Source organism: Microcebus murinus, chromosome 8, assembly GCF_040939455.1.
Source record: "Microcebus murinus isolate Inina chromosome 8, M.murinus_Inina_mat1.0, whole genome shotgun sequence".
In the NCBI taxonomy this organism is placed as follows: Eukaryota; Metazoa; Chordata; class Mammalia; order Primates; family Cheirogaleidae; genus Microcebus; species Microcebus murinus.
In genome coordinates this window covers 99,427,375-99,444,747 of record NC_134111.1, presented here as the reverse complement: position 1 = coordinate 99,444,747, position 17,373 = coordinate 99,427,375, and the positions used below count along the sequence as shown (strand labels likewise).

The window sequence follows — 17,373 nt, the reverse complement described above, 5'->3', positions numbered from 1 at the left end:
GCGCCGTCACTTGCCCCTGTTGCTAGAAGCAAGTCTGACTGAGACAGCACTGTGGGAAGCCACTGCAGACCCCAAAGTACCATAAGGGGACCGTCTGTGCTCACTGGCTGTAGCGACAGGGAAGCACAGGCTGGAGATGAAGGAAGTACACGCTCAGCGCCATTCCCACCACAGAGCTGTGAGTCTATGTGGACAGGGACAGCTTTATGACTTACCATGCAAGTAGCTGAAAGAGTATTTTGGAGAAAAGAGATAGCAATTATCATCCTGCCTTACAAGAAGAAAAACAACTGACTTGGCACAAATACCTGCTGCATAATTTTGTGGATTTAAGTATAAGGCAGAATTGAAAGAATTTCCTAACAGTCCCAAACAGTGGCTCCTATTGTTCTCCTTTATGTATCGAAAGGCCAAGATATTCGGACCTACACTTCATGTTCAATTGCAAAAGCTTTTAAGCAGCAGTGCTGCTGGGAGCTGGCTAACCCCCAAGCTCACCTGTGCCCAGGTCCCCAGCAAACCCTGCGAGGAAGCCTTTGCCCTTGAGAGGTAGAGTGACAAGAGGTCTTTGATTGTGTGAATGAGGTGAGCACAGATTCTTGTGGTATTTTAAGGCTCAGAGTCAAGATATTTTCTTAACGTGTCTTGGCAGGGTCTATAAGTCAAATGGGCCATCTGTAGTTTGTTCTAAACTCTATATTTGTAGACCTTGGGACCACAAACCTTTGCTATGTCATTATAATCACATCTATCATCCACCCTAACTTATGAATCATATTCTGTTCCTGGAAATGGTCCCTGCATTTAAAATAATACCCACACATAATGCACTCCACTGTTACAACTTATGTGGTCACAAAATATTAATGATCTGCTGTAAGCCATGATCGCAGCCAGAATCATCGAGATGAGCAAACATGCACACCACTGATAGTAATGTACTAATATAAATGCACACGCTTCTCATAGGACTGTGCTTGGGGAAACCCGCCATTTGTTGAGTGCCACTGACAATTAGCATATTTTGCTGAACTGCTGCTCCAGGTATTTTTGTTTGGGAAATCTATCATAGTGGAGCACAGCTTTTGATGGGGTGAGCAGAAAGGATATGCTTGTGAAAATCAGGAAGTTTCAAGGTCTTTCAATTTATATAAAAATGAACCTGAAGACAGAGAAATGCAAATCTAAACCATAACAAGATATCACTTCAAACCAATTAAAATGGCTAACACACACACACACACACAAATGGAAAATAACAAGTGTTGGCATGGATGTAGAGAAATTGGAACCCTTATACCCTACTGCTGAAAGTGGAAAATGGTAGAACCGCTTTGTAAAACAGTTTGGCAATGTCCTCAAAAAATTAAAAATAGAGTTACCCTATGATCCAGCAAACCCACTTCTAGGTATATATCCAAAAGAATGAAAAGCAAGGTCTTGAAGAGACATATGCACACCCATGTTCACAGCTGCACTATTCACAATAGCCAAGTGTCCACTGACAGAGGGATGGATAAGCAAACTGTGGTATACACATACGACAGAATATCATTCAGGCTTTACAAAGGAAGGAAATCTTGTCACATACTACAACATGAATGAACCTTGAGAACATTAGGCTGAAATAGGCTAGTCACAAAAAGACAAATACTCTATGATTACACTTATATGAGGTAACTAAAGTAGTCACATTCACAGAAAGTAGACTGGTGGTTGCCGAGGGATGGGGGAGGAGGAAAGAGGGAGTTGTTTAACAGGCATAAAGCTTCTGATTTGCAAGAGGAAGAAGTTTTAGAGATCTGTTTCACAACATGTAAACAAACTCAACGCTATAGGACTGCACACATTAAAATAATTACAATGGTAAATTTTATGTTTTTAATCACAATTTTTTAAAAGACCCCAAGAGATATTTAAGTGTTCTCAGATGCAGCTGGAGCTGAAATGTAATGGCAACCCAGTTGCAAAAAGTGTAAAGCAGTTGTCTCTGGAGGTCTGAGATTTACAAAGAAGCTTCAAGACGAAGAGCCTGTTGGCCTTGCCCTCCATCATCACATAATCGGGTCATGTGTGAACTTCACAAAAGATTCTATTTTGCTCGTTGGTACTGAGGATTTGCCATATCCCTCACAGGCGTTAGTTTCAATGAAGAGATGCTGACATATTCTTCTAATGGGTATGTAAGGTGGGTGGTCTTTCTTCATCCAGAGGAACCAGGGAAACTAGGTGCTGGGGAGTGAAGCTGACTTCCTGATGAACACACTTCACTCTGACTAAGGATCTATTTCCACCTCTCATAACGACTCTATTCTTTTATGTTCTGACTATCTTGTTCCAGGTTTGGGAGGTGCCAAGGAGGTCTGGCTGCTGCAGCACCCACAGAGAAATCTGTGTCTGAAGAGGCGGCAGCTCCGGCGCCTCAGGCCCAAAGGGGACCAGGCAGAGGGCATAGCCCCCCTTAAGCTCCATGGCCACTTTGACAGCACCACCCCCTCCAAAGATGACCATGCCAGGCCACTGGAAAGTTAGGGACTAGGAAAAGACGGGCAGCGGCTGCAATCTGAACTGCAGCTACTCAAGCAACTCACAAACCAAGCCTCAAATTATTTTTGGAAGAAGGTATATTGAAGAAATAAATAAATTTATTTAAATAATTCAATCACCTGAAGGTGAAATATGCTACCTCGAAAAATCTTATGTTCTCTTGTCACTGGAAATATTCAGAGTGAACTGATCACTTACCTGGACTATTACAAATGTGATCAAGGCATCAAATAATGGCTAAAATGAGGACTGTTAAGGTCCCTTTAATCCTGAGAGTTGAGGACTGTACAATCTTGTGCCCTCTGCAGCTCACTGCTATATCCACAGAGCTGCTCAGGCATTCCCTTGATAAAATGCTACCTTGTCTGTCTTACTCTTATTCTACGTCTCCTCCAATCCCCCCAAACTAGAATGCAAGCTCTGTGCAGAGATTTGGTTTTGTTTGTTTGCTGTAGTACTCACAGTGCCCAGAATTAATAACCTTAAACTCCTCAGGAGGAGGAGTCTCCTCTTTCCTTCTTCTGAAGAAATGTATGTGAAAGATCTTATGTGGCCACAAATTTCCTAGATAAGGTACACAGATTTAAAGATGACATTACCAATTCATCCATAAATACTTATGCAGTCTAAAGTAACTCTGAGTAGGTCCTCAGAAACAATTCCACATTCTCCAAGGGAAGCATTTTGTACAAATTGGGAGTACCTTGATTATCTACAAGGATGACAAATAAGCAAAATGTTACCTGAATTGTCAATGATTTAGAGTCTCTTAAAGATCCACCTGCTGTTTTACATAATGGTTTTCCTTTTATTTTACATTCTTTTGAAAATGTTTTCAAGGTGTCTTCAAATTCAGCAAAATCTAAATACTATAAAAAAAAAAGGAGAACATAATCAAACAACTCAATAACAAAAAAAACAATACAATTTTTAAAATGGGCAAAGGACCTGAACAGACATTTCTCCAAAACATAAAAAAAAGGCCAACAGATACATGAAAAAGTGCTCAACACCACTAACCATCAGGGAAATGCAAATTAAAACCACAATGAGATACCACCTCACACCTGTTAGAATAAAACTATTATCAAAACTATGAAAGGTAACAAGTGTTGGCAGGGATGTGAAGGAAAGGGAACCCTTGTGCACTGTTGCTGGGAATATAATTGGTACAGTCATTAGGGAAAACTGTATGGAAGTTTCTCAGAAAATAAATATAGAACTACCATGATCTAGCAATCTCACTTCTGGGTATATATGGAAAGAAAATAAAATCAGTATTTCAAGGAGATTTCTGCACCCCCATGTTTACTGCAGCATTATTCACAGTAGCCAAGATATGGAATCAACCTAAATGTCTTACAGATGAATGGATAAAGAAAATGTAGTATATATCTATGGTGGAATATTAGTCAGCCTTTAAAACCAAGGAAACTCTGCCATTTGTGACAACATGGATGGAGCTAGAGGACATATGCTAAGTGAAAAGCCAGACACAGACAAATTCCTCATGATCTCACTTACATGTGGAATCTAAAATAGTAACCTCATAGAACCAGAGAATACAATGGTGGTTGCCGGGGGTGGGGGATGGGGAAAATAGGGAGTTGTTGGTCAAAGGGTACAAAGTTTCAGTTACGCAAGATGAGTAAGTTCTGGGGATCTAATGTATGGCATGGTGACTATAGTTAACTATGCCATACTGCATATGTGAAATTTGCTAAGAGAGTAGATTTTAAGTGTTCTCATCACCAAAAAAGGGAGGGGGGGGAAGGAAGCTGTATGAGGTGATAGAATATATTAATTAGCTTAATTGTGGTGAACATTTCTAATTGTATAATGTATTCTAATTCACAATGTATACATATTCAAAACATCAAGTTCTACACTTTATATACATGTATTTTTGTCAATTATACTTCAATAAGGAATAAAAAGCAGAAATTTATATGTATTTCTCTGTTTTACCGTCAATAAGTAACTGTCTTTGATGTACTTGTACCAGCTCAACATTATCACCGATTTATAATGAGGTCAGTGAATTATCAGTGAACTGGCATCTCTGGGAGAAGTTAATTTGGGATCCAGCTTAGAATTTACTTATCAATATACACTCTAAACGCCTAGAAGGGTAGTATCATAGAATGTTTATTTTCAGAAAATCAAGTTGTTTTCAGAAGGAAAATGTGAGCTACATGATTCATTATAATTATCAGTAGAAAAACAGGCAGGTTGCCTCAGGCCTGGAATCCTTTGGGAGGCTAAGGCAGGAGGACCACTCGAGGCTAGGAGTTTAAGACCAACCTGACCAACATAGCAAGAACCCATCTCTACAAAAAAGGAAAAAAGAAATAAAAGAAAAGAAAAAGAAAATCATGTGTGCAGCAGTCTGAAAAAGGCAAAAGTGATGGGTAGGCCTAATGATTCTGGGTCTAGTAGGTCCCTGGGAATTTGTTACTTGAAAGAGGGAACTGGAAATAAAGCCTGTTGCTAAGAACAGGAGAAGAGAAGTCATTACAAGCTGGGCAGTATCATCAGTGACCCACCTGCACAGCACAATGGTCTCCATCCATCTTGACACACATAATCTACCGTTGGTCTTCACACTCCTCTGCCCTCCTTCTCACTTTATGTTGGTCATTTCTTTCTGTTCCCACCTTTTCTAATTGTGGCTCTTTCCCTGGCCCAGGCCACAACATGCTATAGTGACAACTTTAAGAATTTATTCACCATTATGCCACCAAATTCCAAAGTGGGTGCCTCATCCTTGCTCTATGGCCATGCCTTTCCAGGCCTGAGGGGCAGTTTAATCACACACTAAAGCAGCAGCAACTATTTCCTTAGCACCAAAAAGCATGCGGCATGGGTCCTACTCTTCAAAAATTTCAGTATAGGAAAGCTAAATGTCCACTAATAAGCAGTGAGTTAAATAATTAGGATGCAGCCACTCAATGAGATACTAGACAGCACTCGAATGTCTAGGGTAGATCGTGGGAAGATGTTCATGCTACACTATTGTGAAAAGATAAAAGGCAAGCTACAGAACACTATGTAAGCTATCATCCTATTTTTGTGACACAAACTATAGGCATATGAATATATTTTTACTATTCATGGAAAAAAGTCTGGGAAGATAATACACTAAACCATTCAGAATGGCCATTGCAGGAGTGGAGCCAGGAAGTTCCCTTTTTCTATTTCTGTATCTTGAATCTTCTACCATGAGCATGTATTGTTTTTATAATTTTCTTCAAAGGAATTTTTAAAAGTAGCTTTAAGATTTGAATTTAGTTAGAGAAACAAAATATAAACATTTGGAAAATGATACAATGGAAAATAAATAGCTCCAATGTAATAAAAAACATTATAAGGCACTAAAGAATTTGCTGCATTTTAAAATACAAATTTTCAAGATCTCTTTTTCTGTGGCCTGTGTTTTTGTATAACATACCTACCTCTTTCACTAGTCCAAGTAATTCAGATTCATGAGCCAGAATATCCCCCATATTGAACCGTTACTGGTAATTCTCACAGCAAAAATCTCTACAAGGCAAAAACACAAGACAAAAGCTTTCATTTCAACCTCATGTGAAATCACAAAAGGGTGGCTGTGGTGAGAAGAATGGCCCCTAAAGATGTCCAGGCCCTAATCCCCAGAATCTATGACATACGAGGTTCTATGGCAAAGTGGAATTAAGGCTGCAGACGGCACTGAGGTTGCTAGCCAGCTGACCTGCAAGCAGGGAGGCGATCCGGATTACCCAGGTGGGCCCAAAGCAGTCACGGGGGAAAGAGGGAGGCAGGAGGGTCAGCGTCAGAGCGCTGAGATGTGAGACTCCCAGCTGCTGCAGGCTTTGAAGGTGAAGGAAGGGTCACGATCCAAGCAGGGTAGGCGGCCTCTAGATGCCAGAAAAAGCAAAGGAATGGATTGTCCCCTAGAGTGTCCAGAGTGATCAAGGCCTGTCGACACCTTGGTTTGAGCCCAGTTAGATCCACTGCAGACTTCTGACCTCCAGAACTGTAAGATAATAAATTTGTGTTGCTTTAAGTCACTAAGTTTGTGGCCATTTGTTACAGCAGCACTAGGAAATACAATGGCTGAGGTCAAAAGTAATTCTTTCTATTCTTCCTGCCAGCTCTCTCGCAAGGTGTACCCACAGCAGCCTTCCCTGTGTCCCAGCCCCAGGCTCTTGCCCTAGATTGGGAGTGGCTGTCCACAACTCCAGAGGATTCAAAGGACTGGGCGCTGTTACTAACTATGCTGTTCACCAGCACCTGATATGGGGTAAATCACTAAAACTCCGAGATGTTTTTCATTTATAAAATAAAATAGAAATTTATGAAATTTCTTCCAATTCTAATAATGTATGAGTCTGTAACCTTACATTTTTCTGCCAGTGCATTTGATATGAATTATTTGAACAAAGAGGATTAAATTTAATGGTTTCCCCCTATTTGTTCTCTGTCATTGTCTGTGGCTTCGTATCTTTCCCAAGGGACTGCAACCTGATCTATCTCTTTTCTCTCCACTTCCATCCAAGGTCTATACTTTTAACAAGTGATCTTTCCCTTCCTGCATGGGACCATCCCACGGTTCCACTACCCTCCAGAAGAGGCCAAACTCCGCAGGCCCAACTCCCAAAGCCACATGCAGTTTGGCTTCCTACACTCCCCCGTTTGATCTGTAGGCGTGGGCCTCCCTGGCAGTTCTGTGGACACTGCAGATCCAAAGCACATGCCTGCCTCGAGGACTCTGCACTTGCCATTCCCTCTGCCTCATTACCCTTCCTTCAGATACCCACACCTCATTCAGACCTCCCTCTGCTTGCCTATATCATCTCCTAGGAGATTTGCCCTAACCACCCTTTCCAAGAGGTCAGCCTGTCACTTCCTATCACTTTGTGCCATTTTATTGTTCTCAACAGAACTAACCACTACTTAACTGAAATATCCTTTCCCAGGCCAGGTGTGGTGGCTCACGCCTGTAATCCCAGCATTTTGACAGGTCGAGGTGGAAGGATCACTTCAGCCCAGGAGTTCAAGACCAGCTTGGGCAACATTGTGAGACCTCATCTCTACAAAATATTTTTAAAAAATTAGCCAGGCATGGCAGTGCACACCCACTCGGGAGGCTGAGGCAGGAGGATCACTTGAACCCAGGCGTTAAAGGCTGCGGTAAGATATGATTGGGCTACTGTACTCTAGCCTGGGTGACAGAGTGAGATTCTGTCTCAAAAAACTACAGAATCCATCCTTTCCTGAATGTGTCTGCTCACTGTCAGTCTGTCCCCAGAGGACTGAGGAGAGGACTGACACAACCTGATGTCCACTTTTCAACGAGCACTGTGTCTGCTGTTTGCAAGGGACAGGGGGCAGTGGAAACAAGGGACCAACAAGAGGCACTGCACAGCCCACACTCACTGTGTGATGTGGAGCCGCAAGGAGTGTTCTGAGTCCAGACAGAAAGGGCAGAGGCGGCACCACTTGCCGGGGGATCGGATGTGGGATGCGAGGGGAAGAAGACGAGAAGGAAGAAGCCTGGGGTGTAAGCACGGGGTGAGCAGTATGCTGTTTGCTGAAATGGGGAAACCTGGAGAGGGACCAATTTAGAGGACAAATAAGAGCTCAGTTTTGGCTGCAAGTCTGAGATGCCTATTAGACATTCTGCTGGAGGTGCTAGAAGGGTCAGCGGACCCCTGAGTCTGGAGTTTAAGGGAGAAGCAGGAGCTAGAGACAGAGGGATGGCAGAGAATATGGGTACTGAGTAAAGAAACAGATTTAGTGATGAGAAGTGAAACAAGAAGCAAGGTCATCACTGCCAGAAGCAGCATGGTGACAGTCTGAAGACAAAGGAAGTTGGGAACCAAATTGCTATGGCAACATGGCAGGGTTTCTAGTATTAGAGTCCATTTAGGATCTCTGCAGTTTTGCAGTTTTTCTGCAGCCACTTTCAGCTGTCTGAATTAGGTTAACCAGCAGGGAAGTTTTTCTAGAAGAGAGGCAAAAGGGAAAACAAGTAGAGCAGTTATGGGACAGGGAAGCTAAGGGAAGCTAAGTTAAGGGAGGGGCAGGAGGCCTGGGAGAGGAGTGCAGGACAGCAAAGAAGTGCTGGGGTCAGAGACCTGCTGGGAAGGCACATTGAAGCGATCTTGCAAGATGGAAGAGAGTAGACAGTGTGGGAGGGATGCCTGAGGTCAAGATTTGGGAAGTGACACAATAATAAAAAGCCCATGACCACAGGAGTAGGTGGATATGCACAAAGGAAAGAGATGCCTAAAGTAGGGAGGGTGAAGAAACTGGACCCCAAAAGCAAAGTAGAAGAGGTGGAGAGGCAGACAGCACACCAGGTGCCAATGTCTCCATGGGAAACTTGGAGACTCGACCAGGGAGGTGGTTGCCTCAAGGTGGGCTGGCAAGAGGTACAGCCCCTGCCAGGTACTTCAAAAAAGCTGTGGGCTGGAAAGGAGGGGGTGGTGATCTGTAAGCAGCAATGAGGAACAGGGAGGACACCGCCCACCCACCACCTCCAGGGCTGCCAGATACATAAGGTGAGAGCAGAAAGACAGCCGCTGGTTGAGGACACACCTCTTTCCCGCCTTGCTCTGGACCTGGTCCCACCCTGGGCCTTCTCCTTGTCCCCATCCATTGCCTCCCCTTATTATGACCCGCCAGCAGTGAACTCCCAGCCATTCCCCCATGCAACATCCATACAACATGCTGCTTCCCGAAGCTGAGCCTGCGGTTTGATGTGTGCCTCCCCCGCACACTCACGACTCACCACTCTAACCTAGGCCAGACTCCACCTCCTTTAAGAAGTCTTCCATGAACTACCCCTCCCCCCCATCAAGGTAATTCTTTCTCATCTGGGGTACCTCTGTACCCTACTGCTGACTTCTGCTGTTACACTTACAACCCTGTTTACAGAGAGTTGTATGTAAATTGTGTAGCCCCAGAACCTAGCAGAGTGCCTGGTAGGCAAGAAAGGCGCTCAAGACATTTGATGAATAAATGAAGCCCAAGCGGAGGGAGCAGCATTTCAGAAGGCCCTGGAACAAGAAAACATCCTTGATTTTGAGAACTTAAGCTCCTTTCAGACTCAGAGCCTTTGCACATACTGTTCTCTCTGCCTGAAACACTTTCCCCCACTCTTTCTTCACCCAGTTAACCCTTGTACTTAACAAACGTCACTTCCTTAGAGATGTCCTCCATGACCAGTTTGAATAAGATTCTACTGTAATCAACTGTCAGTGAACATGAGCCACTTGTTGGGTATTCTACTGCTCTGACTTTGTTAGAAATTAGAGTTTTCTCTAAACCTGTATGTCACGATAGTTATCACTTATTGAGGGTTTATTGTATGCCAGGCAATGCACAAAACTCTTCACATCTAATCTTCATAGTAAACCTGAGAGATGAATACAATTTATATTCTCCTTTTACAGATGAGGCAAGTAAAGGTCAGAAAAGTTGACACGCTTCCAACAGCCACAGCTGGTAAAGGACAAAGTAGGAATTTAAATTCATGTTGATAGTAACCACTACACAGTATTACCCCAAAGTTTGGACCACCTGCATCAGAATCGCCTAGGATGCTTGCACAAAAGAAAATTCCTGCCTCCACCCTGGTCTTACTGAACACATGCCAGGCACCATGCCCAGAAATCTGCCTTTTTAAACAAGCTCCCCCCATGGCTTTTACACACACTCAAGTTCGAGAACCACTGTTCTACTTTATGCAGAAATCAGAGAAAACTTCAGCCACGCTTCGGGGTGGCAGTGGTAGCTTCTGAATTTCTATATAAGGGACACTCACAGGGCCTTCGAGCTGGTTGGATTATGGGATTTGTAGGGAAGCTGAATTTGCATAGCAATCATCCTGTTTTTCCTTAGATTAGGTGAAGTTTGTACTTAATCTGTGTGCCTGGGCAGGCGTGACAGCTGATGGAGATTATCAGGGGTGATCTAAAAGCCCAGACCACCCGCTAGCGCTGCCACTACCCAGTTGGGTGACCTGGAGGGCCCCCTCCAAGTCGGGCCCACTGCAGCCAAGATCAGGGACTACTTGCGGGAAGCAGATGGCCCCGTCCTTGGGACGTCCGGCGGCCGCCTCGGCCCTCGCGGGAGCAAGAGCCCTACACCGCAGGCGAGGAGTGGGGGCATCCGGCAGCGGTGCCGGCGCATCAGGGTTTTCTTCGAGGCGACGGGTCACAGAGCCCCGATCCTCCGGCCCCGCCGCTGCTCCTCCCCGCCCCGGGACGGCGGGCTCGGGGGCAGCCCCGCCGCGGGACACGATTACCTCCAGCTCGGCCGCCGGCATCCGCTATCACCCCGCCGGACCGCCACCTCCGCAGCCGTCACCCGGGCAACCGCTGCCGCCAGTCCGGGATCACGTGGGGCGGCGCAGCCAATCGCGCAGGGCACGGCCGGCGCAGAGCAGCCTGGGAGGGAAGGTCCGAGGCCCCCAAAACTTCCTGGCGGCGGAAGTGGGAGGTCACAGTTCGGGTCCTAGCTGCGGGTCAGCCGCTGGTCGCTCTCATTTTGTGCTCCTCTCCACGACTCCCTCCCATTCATTCATTCCCACAGACGTTGCGCCAGGCGCTGTGTCCCGCCATGGGAATGAACCAGACACAGAGCTCGTTGTCCTTTAGAGTAGCAGTCCTTAACCTTTTTGGTACTAGGGACCGTTTTGGTGAAAGACAAATTTTCCAGGGACGCGGGAGGGTGGATGGTTTCGGGATGATTCCAGCGCATTACATATATTGTGCACTTTATTTCTGTTATTATTACATTGTAATATAATGAAATCATTATGCAACTTATAGGTTGGACACCCTTGCCTTAGAGAAAACAACTGCGATGATGAGATTATTACAGTACAGTGTGCTGTTCTTGGAAAAAGAAACAGGCGTGGGCTTTCCCATTTTACAGGAGGGACCTGGGGGCCACCTTAGAACCAAAAATGACTCCCAAGATCTGCATTGAAGCTCTGGGCACCAGGGTTCCAGTCCCACTGCAGCAGTTTCCAGGGATTGTAGAGAAACTTTTTTTCGATGAGAAATTTGAGTTTTTAAAAATGAAACAGTAGCTCACATCCTCCCTCTCATTGCATCTGGAGCTTTTGAACTGAAGTTCACCAGCACCGAATGAGTGAGCACCTGCTAGTCGCTTCACATGGGATTGGAAGCTGGGAGGTGGACATAGATGCAGAAATTTTTCCCCTTGCCTGTCCTCCCCTTCTGGCATTGAGGCTCTGTGATGGGAGGCTCTGTGGTTCCACCTCTATGCTTCTACCTCCAGGCTTCTGAGAAAGTGGGGACTGTCAAGGCCAGAGACAGGGAAGAGAGCATGGAGAAGGTAGGGGAGCTGCCTTTGATGAACACCTAAGATGGGGTGTGACCGCCATCTCGCCAGCCCCTAGCCCTGCCAGTGCTCTCCTGAGAACTGTGATTGTCTTCAAAGAAAGGCTGTATTTAGTAGAGAGTCCTACTTTCTTTCCAGGTAATATGGATTAAAATTATATCTTCCTGGCCATAATAATATCAGGTAACATTTATTGTCAACACAACTGTGTGCAAGGGGTTGCCAGACAAACAAAGGACATACAGTTAAATTTAAATATTAGATAACTTTTTAGTATAAGTTGATCCCAAATATTGGTATTGCTTTATTTTATTGTGTACATAGGACATTATATGGTTCTTTTTTTTTTTTTTTTTTTTGAGACAGCGTCTCAACTCTGTCACCCAGGCTGGAGTGCCGTGGTAGTAGCCTACCTGACTGCAACCTCAAACTCCTGGGCTCAAGTGATCCTCCTGCCTCAGCCTACCTGGGACTATAGGCACACACCCCCATACCCAGTGAATTTTTTCTATTTTTAGTAGGAACAGGCTGGTCTTGAACTCCTGAGCTCAAGCAGTCCTCCTGCTTCAGCCTCCCAGAGTGTAGGATTACAGGCGTGAGCCACCGCACCCAGCCTGAAGTTCCAAGCTTCTAATCATGGCTTGGTCTTTTTAGTGACCAGCTTCCCATGCAGGAGCCCACCAAGAGTCACCTTACTAGAAGAAAAGACACTCCTGTCACCCAGAGGTTATACACTCTGTATCAGGAACCAGGGACAAAGACTAAATAGAACAAAAGATCCTCTTAGTACCCCTGTAGCTCAGGAGATTACAAGGGTTTTAGGAGCTTTGTGTCAGGAACTAGGGACAAAGACCCAAAGTATAAATTTTTAAAATTATTTCCCAGTATCATATAAACTAAAAGTGGTCTCAAGCATGGGATGATTTATTTTCTTATATTAAATCCAGAGGTATAGCTTCTTCCCAGCAGCTCAGTCATCAAGGTTCTGGGTTGCTTTCTGAATTATATCATCTTTGTGACTGTGGGTGGTACTGGAACAAATAGATATGGCTTGACACAGTTAATATATATTCAAACTGCTATGATTCCTTAGTTATAATTTATTTTAAGACTTCTTTCAAATCCTGGAATGCTTGTGCGGTGTATAATACAAATATTAAATTGGAAAAATCTCTCAGTCAAACTCGGTGTATTTAACCCATTTGACATGTCCTGGTGTGAGTACAAAGAATGCTTTGTGACAACTGGGAAAATTGCTCAGGTCTGAAGCTCCCTCTGGGCAGTACCCAAGTTGGCTCTGCTGTGTGTATTCCATGAGTTCAGAGCAGTAAGTAAGCGCTGAACCAACTGCCTAAAGTTCCCCAATCTCAGGACTTGCCAAAGCATCCCACTCGCCCTAAATGTTGTCGTTTGATTGCTCCAGTTTTCCCAAAGTGGGACAAACACTGTCAGTGGGTCCAAGATGACTTTCTAAATTGTTTGTGAAATTTTCAAACATATGCAGAAATAGAGAATAGTTTAGTGAGTCCCCATAAACCCATCACTCAGATTCCAGTATTATCAAAATATTTTTCCTTGACTTCAAATTAAATCCTTAGAATATGCAGCAGGCATATTGCCTGGCTGCTGTCTCTGTTTTAGAGCAAAGAGCTGAGAACACAAGAAAAGTGAGAGAATTGAAAAACATCACTCCCCTGAGATGGATGAAAGGGTGAAGCCACCTAAATTAAACACGATAAGCCTGACGCACCCAGACAAACCAGCAGCCAGCTAGACTGGGCGCAGTTGCCTTCTCTGGAAGCTCCCTCGGGAGGGGGTTCAGACCGAAGGCATGTCTCGGAGCAAGCCCGACGCCTGGGTCTAATCAGCGGGTTGGAGGAGGAACATAACTAAAATCCCAGGCGTAAATCAAGAGATGAATTTCAAGACGCTGCTCAGGCAAAAAATATTTCCTTCCAGGAAAGTTGGTTTTGGATCACTGCTGAAAACTCAAGATATGTGGGGGGTTCAGATCCATCCGTCTTCTGGGCCCAGAGTCCACGTGGAGGTGGCAGAACTGGGTCTTGGTGTCTCCTGGGGGCTGCTGCTCCTGCACCGCTCGCGGGCTGTTTATACCACGAAGCTGAAGTGTTCTGGGAAGGAGAGCACAGGGCGGGAACATCCATCTCTCAAGGGGCAGCGAGCAGTAAAGCAGGCAACACTGAAAGCAGGGAGAGTGTGTGTCCTTCCTTGCCCTGTCCCAAGGCTGTGAGTCCCCTCGCTGCCCCAGTAGTTCTGTGGCCTGAATGAAGGTGACAAAAAGACCCAGGCCTTAAAATGGACATCTGGAAGAGCAAACCTGGATTCCCAGACACTTTCAAAGTGAGTGCAATTCAAGAGATTGTTGGGGCTGTCATCAGTGTTGTTTGTAGACACAGACACTTGATTTTTAGTGAGGACTATACTTATTTCTAAGTAAATTTAAAAATGCACATTGCAGGGCATGGGATGTGAGCCCAAAGGGGGGCATGTTAGTTTGAGCTGGAAGAAGAAATGCTAAAGTGATCACAACTGGGTGGTTCCCTAGCAGACTGACACACCTGAAAGACCACGAGGACTGAATTCTGATCTTTTTCTTTGCCCAAAAAATTCCTTTCTAAGGGGACCTGGTGAATCACACCTACAAATGATAAAATCTCAGTAAACAGGTTTTTATTATATGGTTTACTTCCTGACCTGATTCCAGTATAGCATCACATGAAGGATAGAAGACCCTTATGTTGATTCAAGCATTCCTATCCTCTGATTCCTGGTCTTTGAACAAAGCCTAACTCTTTCAGCCAACTGTCAACTAAAAAATCCCTAAATCCACCTATGAGTAATAAGCCTGCACTTTGAGATGTCCCACCTTTCCGGGCCAAACCAATGTATGCCTTCCATGTATTGATTTATGACTTTACCTGTCATTCCTGTCTCCCTGAAATGTATAAAACCAAACTGTAACCCAGCCACAGCAAGTCCACTTGCTCAAGGCTTCTTGGGTGTGGCATGGGCCATGATCCTCAAATTTGGCTCAGAATAAACCTCCTTAAATTATTTTAGAGTTTGTCTTCTTTTCCATTGACAGCCAGCAAGATGTGACACACTCAGAACATCTTTATTCATGTGGCTGTCCTTCTCTTTTGGATGAGAAGTTGCAGAAGGGATTCCTGCAAGCCACAAAGCATTGCCTGGCCTCATTGTCATCTTAGCCTAAAGACTAGTCCTATTTGCTCCAAATTAACTTCACATTATGAAGATGATTGCTTTCACAGTGAGACCCACATAAAGAGGGTGTGTGTGTGTGTGTGAGAGAGAGAGACAGAGAGAGAGAGAGAGGTAACATGGCTAATGAACTGTTGGTTAAGCTTAACAATAAAACGAATAATTCATAATAGAGTAATAGAACAGTGCACATATTAACCTTAAATCTCCGTGTTTGCCCTTCTCCCCCGCTATAATCAATATCCCATCTTACAAGGGTTAAGTTGGACTAAAAAAAAAAGTAAAATAATGATGATTTGAAAAATTATTTAAAAAATCAATCTATCTATCTAACTATCTATCTATCTATCTATCTATCTATCTATCTATCTATCTATCTATCTATCTATCTATCTATCTATCTATCTATCTATCTATCTATCTCCCATGAGCTCAGCTGAACCAGAAGTCCAGGGTAAGATGCAGAACTCCCTTCTGCCTCTGGGTGATGCCTCTTGCTGCTGACAGGCATTCAAAGCCAAAAGAGAAACCATGGGCCTGGTGAGCTGCGCATTTGGGATTTTCACCACTGGCTCCCAAAGTGTGGTCCTCCGCCCGGCTGCAGCGGGATCACCGGAGAACTCGCTAGAAATGCAAATACTCAGCTAGCCCAGAGCTGGGTTGAGAATGAATGAAAAGCATTCATTGCATGAGAAACGCAGGGTGGGCTGAATGAGAAACACGGGGTGGGCCCAGCTGTCCGGGCCAGGCAGAGGAGGGTGTCTCCCCCGGCCCTGCCGCCGCCCCGGGATAAATCTCCCAGCGGGAGCAGCGGGCCGCGCCGCCGGGAAGCGCCGCAGACGCCGCGGGCCGGCCCCTTCCACCGCGGCCTGGCGCGGGCACCCGTCCCGCGCGGTCCCGGGCCTGGGTCGTCTCCGAGCCAAGGAGAAGGCAGGGGCCGGAGGGATCTGCACCCACCTCCTTGACACTGGGGAGGGGGCCGCAGGGTCCTCGGCCTGGGAAGGATCGCGGTCGCGGGGGGTTCGCGTAGAGTCCGGGGGGGTGGGGCAGCCCCAGGCGCACCCCCACCTTCCCCGGCGGCCGTCACTTCCAGGAACCCGGACTCGGGCTCTGCCAGCCCAGCGGTCAGAACGCCAGAGCGCCCCAGAAATAACCCGCGCTCTGGAGCGGAGCGTCGGTCCCCACCGCGTGCTGGGCGCACTGTTTTCCTCCCGTCGCCGACCCCGGCCGCCCCTCCCAGCAGCCGGCTGGGCCCAGCCCCCGCCTCCCCCGCAGCCAGCTGTCTCCCTCCTGCCCCAGCTGCTTGCAAAGCACAGACCAGGGCAGCAGCGGCGTCTCTCGTCTCCTTCACGTAGGGACGGAAACCTGTCTCAAAACAGCTTAAGCCAAAAGGGACTTTCTTGGTTCCCACCGCCTAGCCCGGGCAGGGCTGGAAGCAGGGCCCGCACGAGGCTGACCTCCACCGCTGCCTCCCCTCTCCCCCTCAGCCCTGCCTTCCGCCCTGCGTATTGGCACTGCCTGTCACTTCTGTCTGTGTGAAGTGTGAGTCCACACAGAGCCAGAGGGGACCCACTGAGGCCCTCCAGGCTCCTCCCTGGAGTCTGGGGCCTCTGGAGGTCTGATTCTAGTCCTCACCCTGGCGGGGCTGCACCCTGTTCTTGACCTTCTAAACGCCTCTGCGTGCATTGCATAAAGCCTTCCCCGCCTGAGCACAGGCAAGGCAGGCTGCCCACTTCATTGCCAGGCAGAGTCTGGACCCCCCAGGGCAGAGGCAGCCTCCCTCCCAGGCCTCCCTGCCTGCCCAGGAGGTGGAGTTGGAGCACCGAGGAGGACAGGAGCACAAGTGGTTGAATGTCCAGCTCTGTGGCCCCTCGTCCCTCCCTCTGTGAGTCAGGGGACACTGTGAGCTTTGTTCTTCTCTGACCCCATGCTTGGACCAGGTCCTGGGAAGGGGGCCCAGGACTTTGGCGCGGAGGTGCTGCAGTGGGCAGAGAAGAGGGAGGAGATGCTCTGAGTTTGCAGGTTTCCTGGCTGGGCTGTGAGTGGTGAGGCCCAACCAACCAAGGTGGGGCTGGAAAGGTAATGGACTCCCCTGGTGTCAAGAGGAAGGAAATTTCTTTCATCACATTTCCTCTTAGGAAGAGCATTGGATTCTTTTGGAAGAAATACTTAGGTCCTTTGGGGTGAGCTGGGAGGGAGCAGAGTGAGGTCTCAGAATTGCCT

General features: G+C 46.4%; 1 protein-coding gene and 1 long non-coding RNA gene across 5 annotated transcripts in view; both read right to left on the bottom strand.

Annotated features, from left to right (window-relative positions):
- The window catches only part of ARMC9 (armadillo repeat containing 9), a 139,566-nt gene extending 128,638 nt beyond the window's left edge, over positions 1 to 10,928 (bottom strand). For 3 of the 4 annotated variants that reach the window (XR_012920637.1, XM_076006033.1, XM_076006035.1), the window contains exons 1-3: positions 10,844 to 10,928; positions 6,003 to 6,090; positions 3,291 to 3,416 (exon numbers count right to left, since the gene is read on the bottom strand). Coding sequence is in view for 3 of the 4 variants with exons in the window: in XM_076006033.1 (XP_075862148.1) it covers positions 3,291 to 3,416; positions 6,003 to 6,053 (177 nt within the window). In the remaining variant the exon portion in view is untranslated. The other variant, XM_076006034.1, reaches the window with a different exon arrangement.
- A 1,315-nt stretch (positions 10,929 to 12,243) lies between these two features.
- Positions 12,244 to 16,607, bottom strand: LOC142872391 (uncharacterized). The gene is made up of 2 exons (XR_012920636.1): positions 16,469 to 16,607; positions 12,244 to 14,188 (listed from the first exon to the last, which is right to left on the bottom strand). It is a non-coding gene; the product is annotated as an uncharacterized LOC142872391 (long non-coding RNA).
- Positions 16,608 to 17,373: the final 766 nt, after the last annotated feature.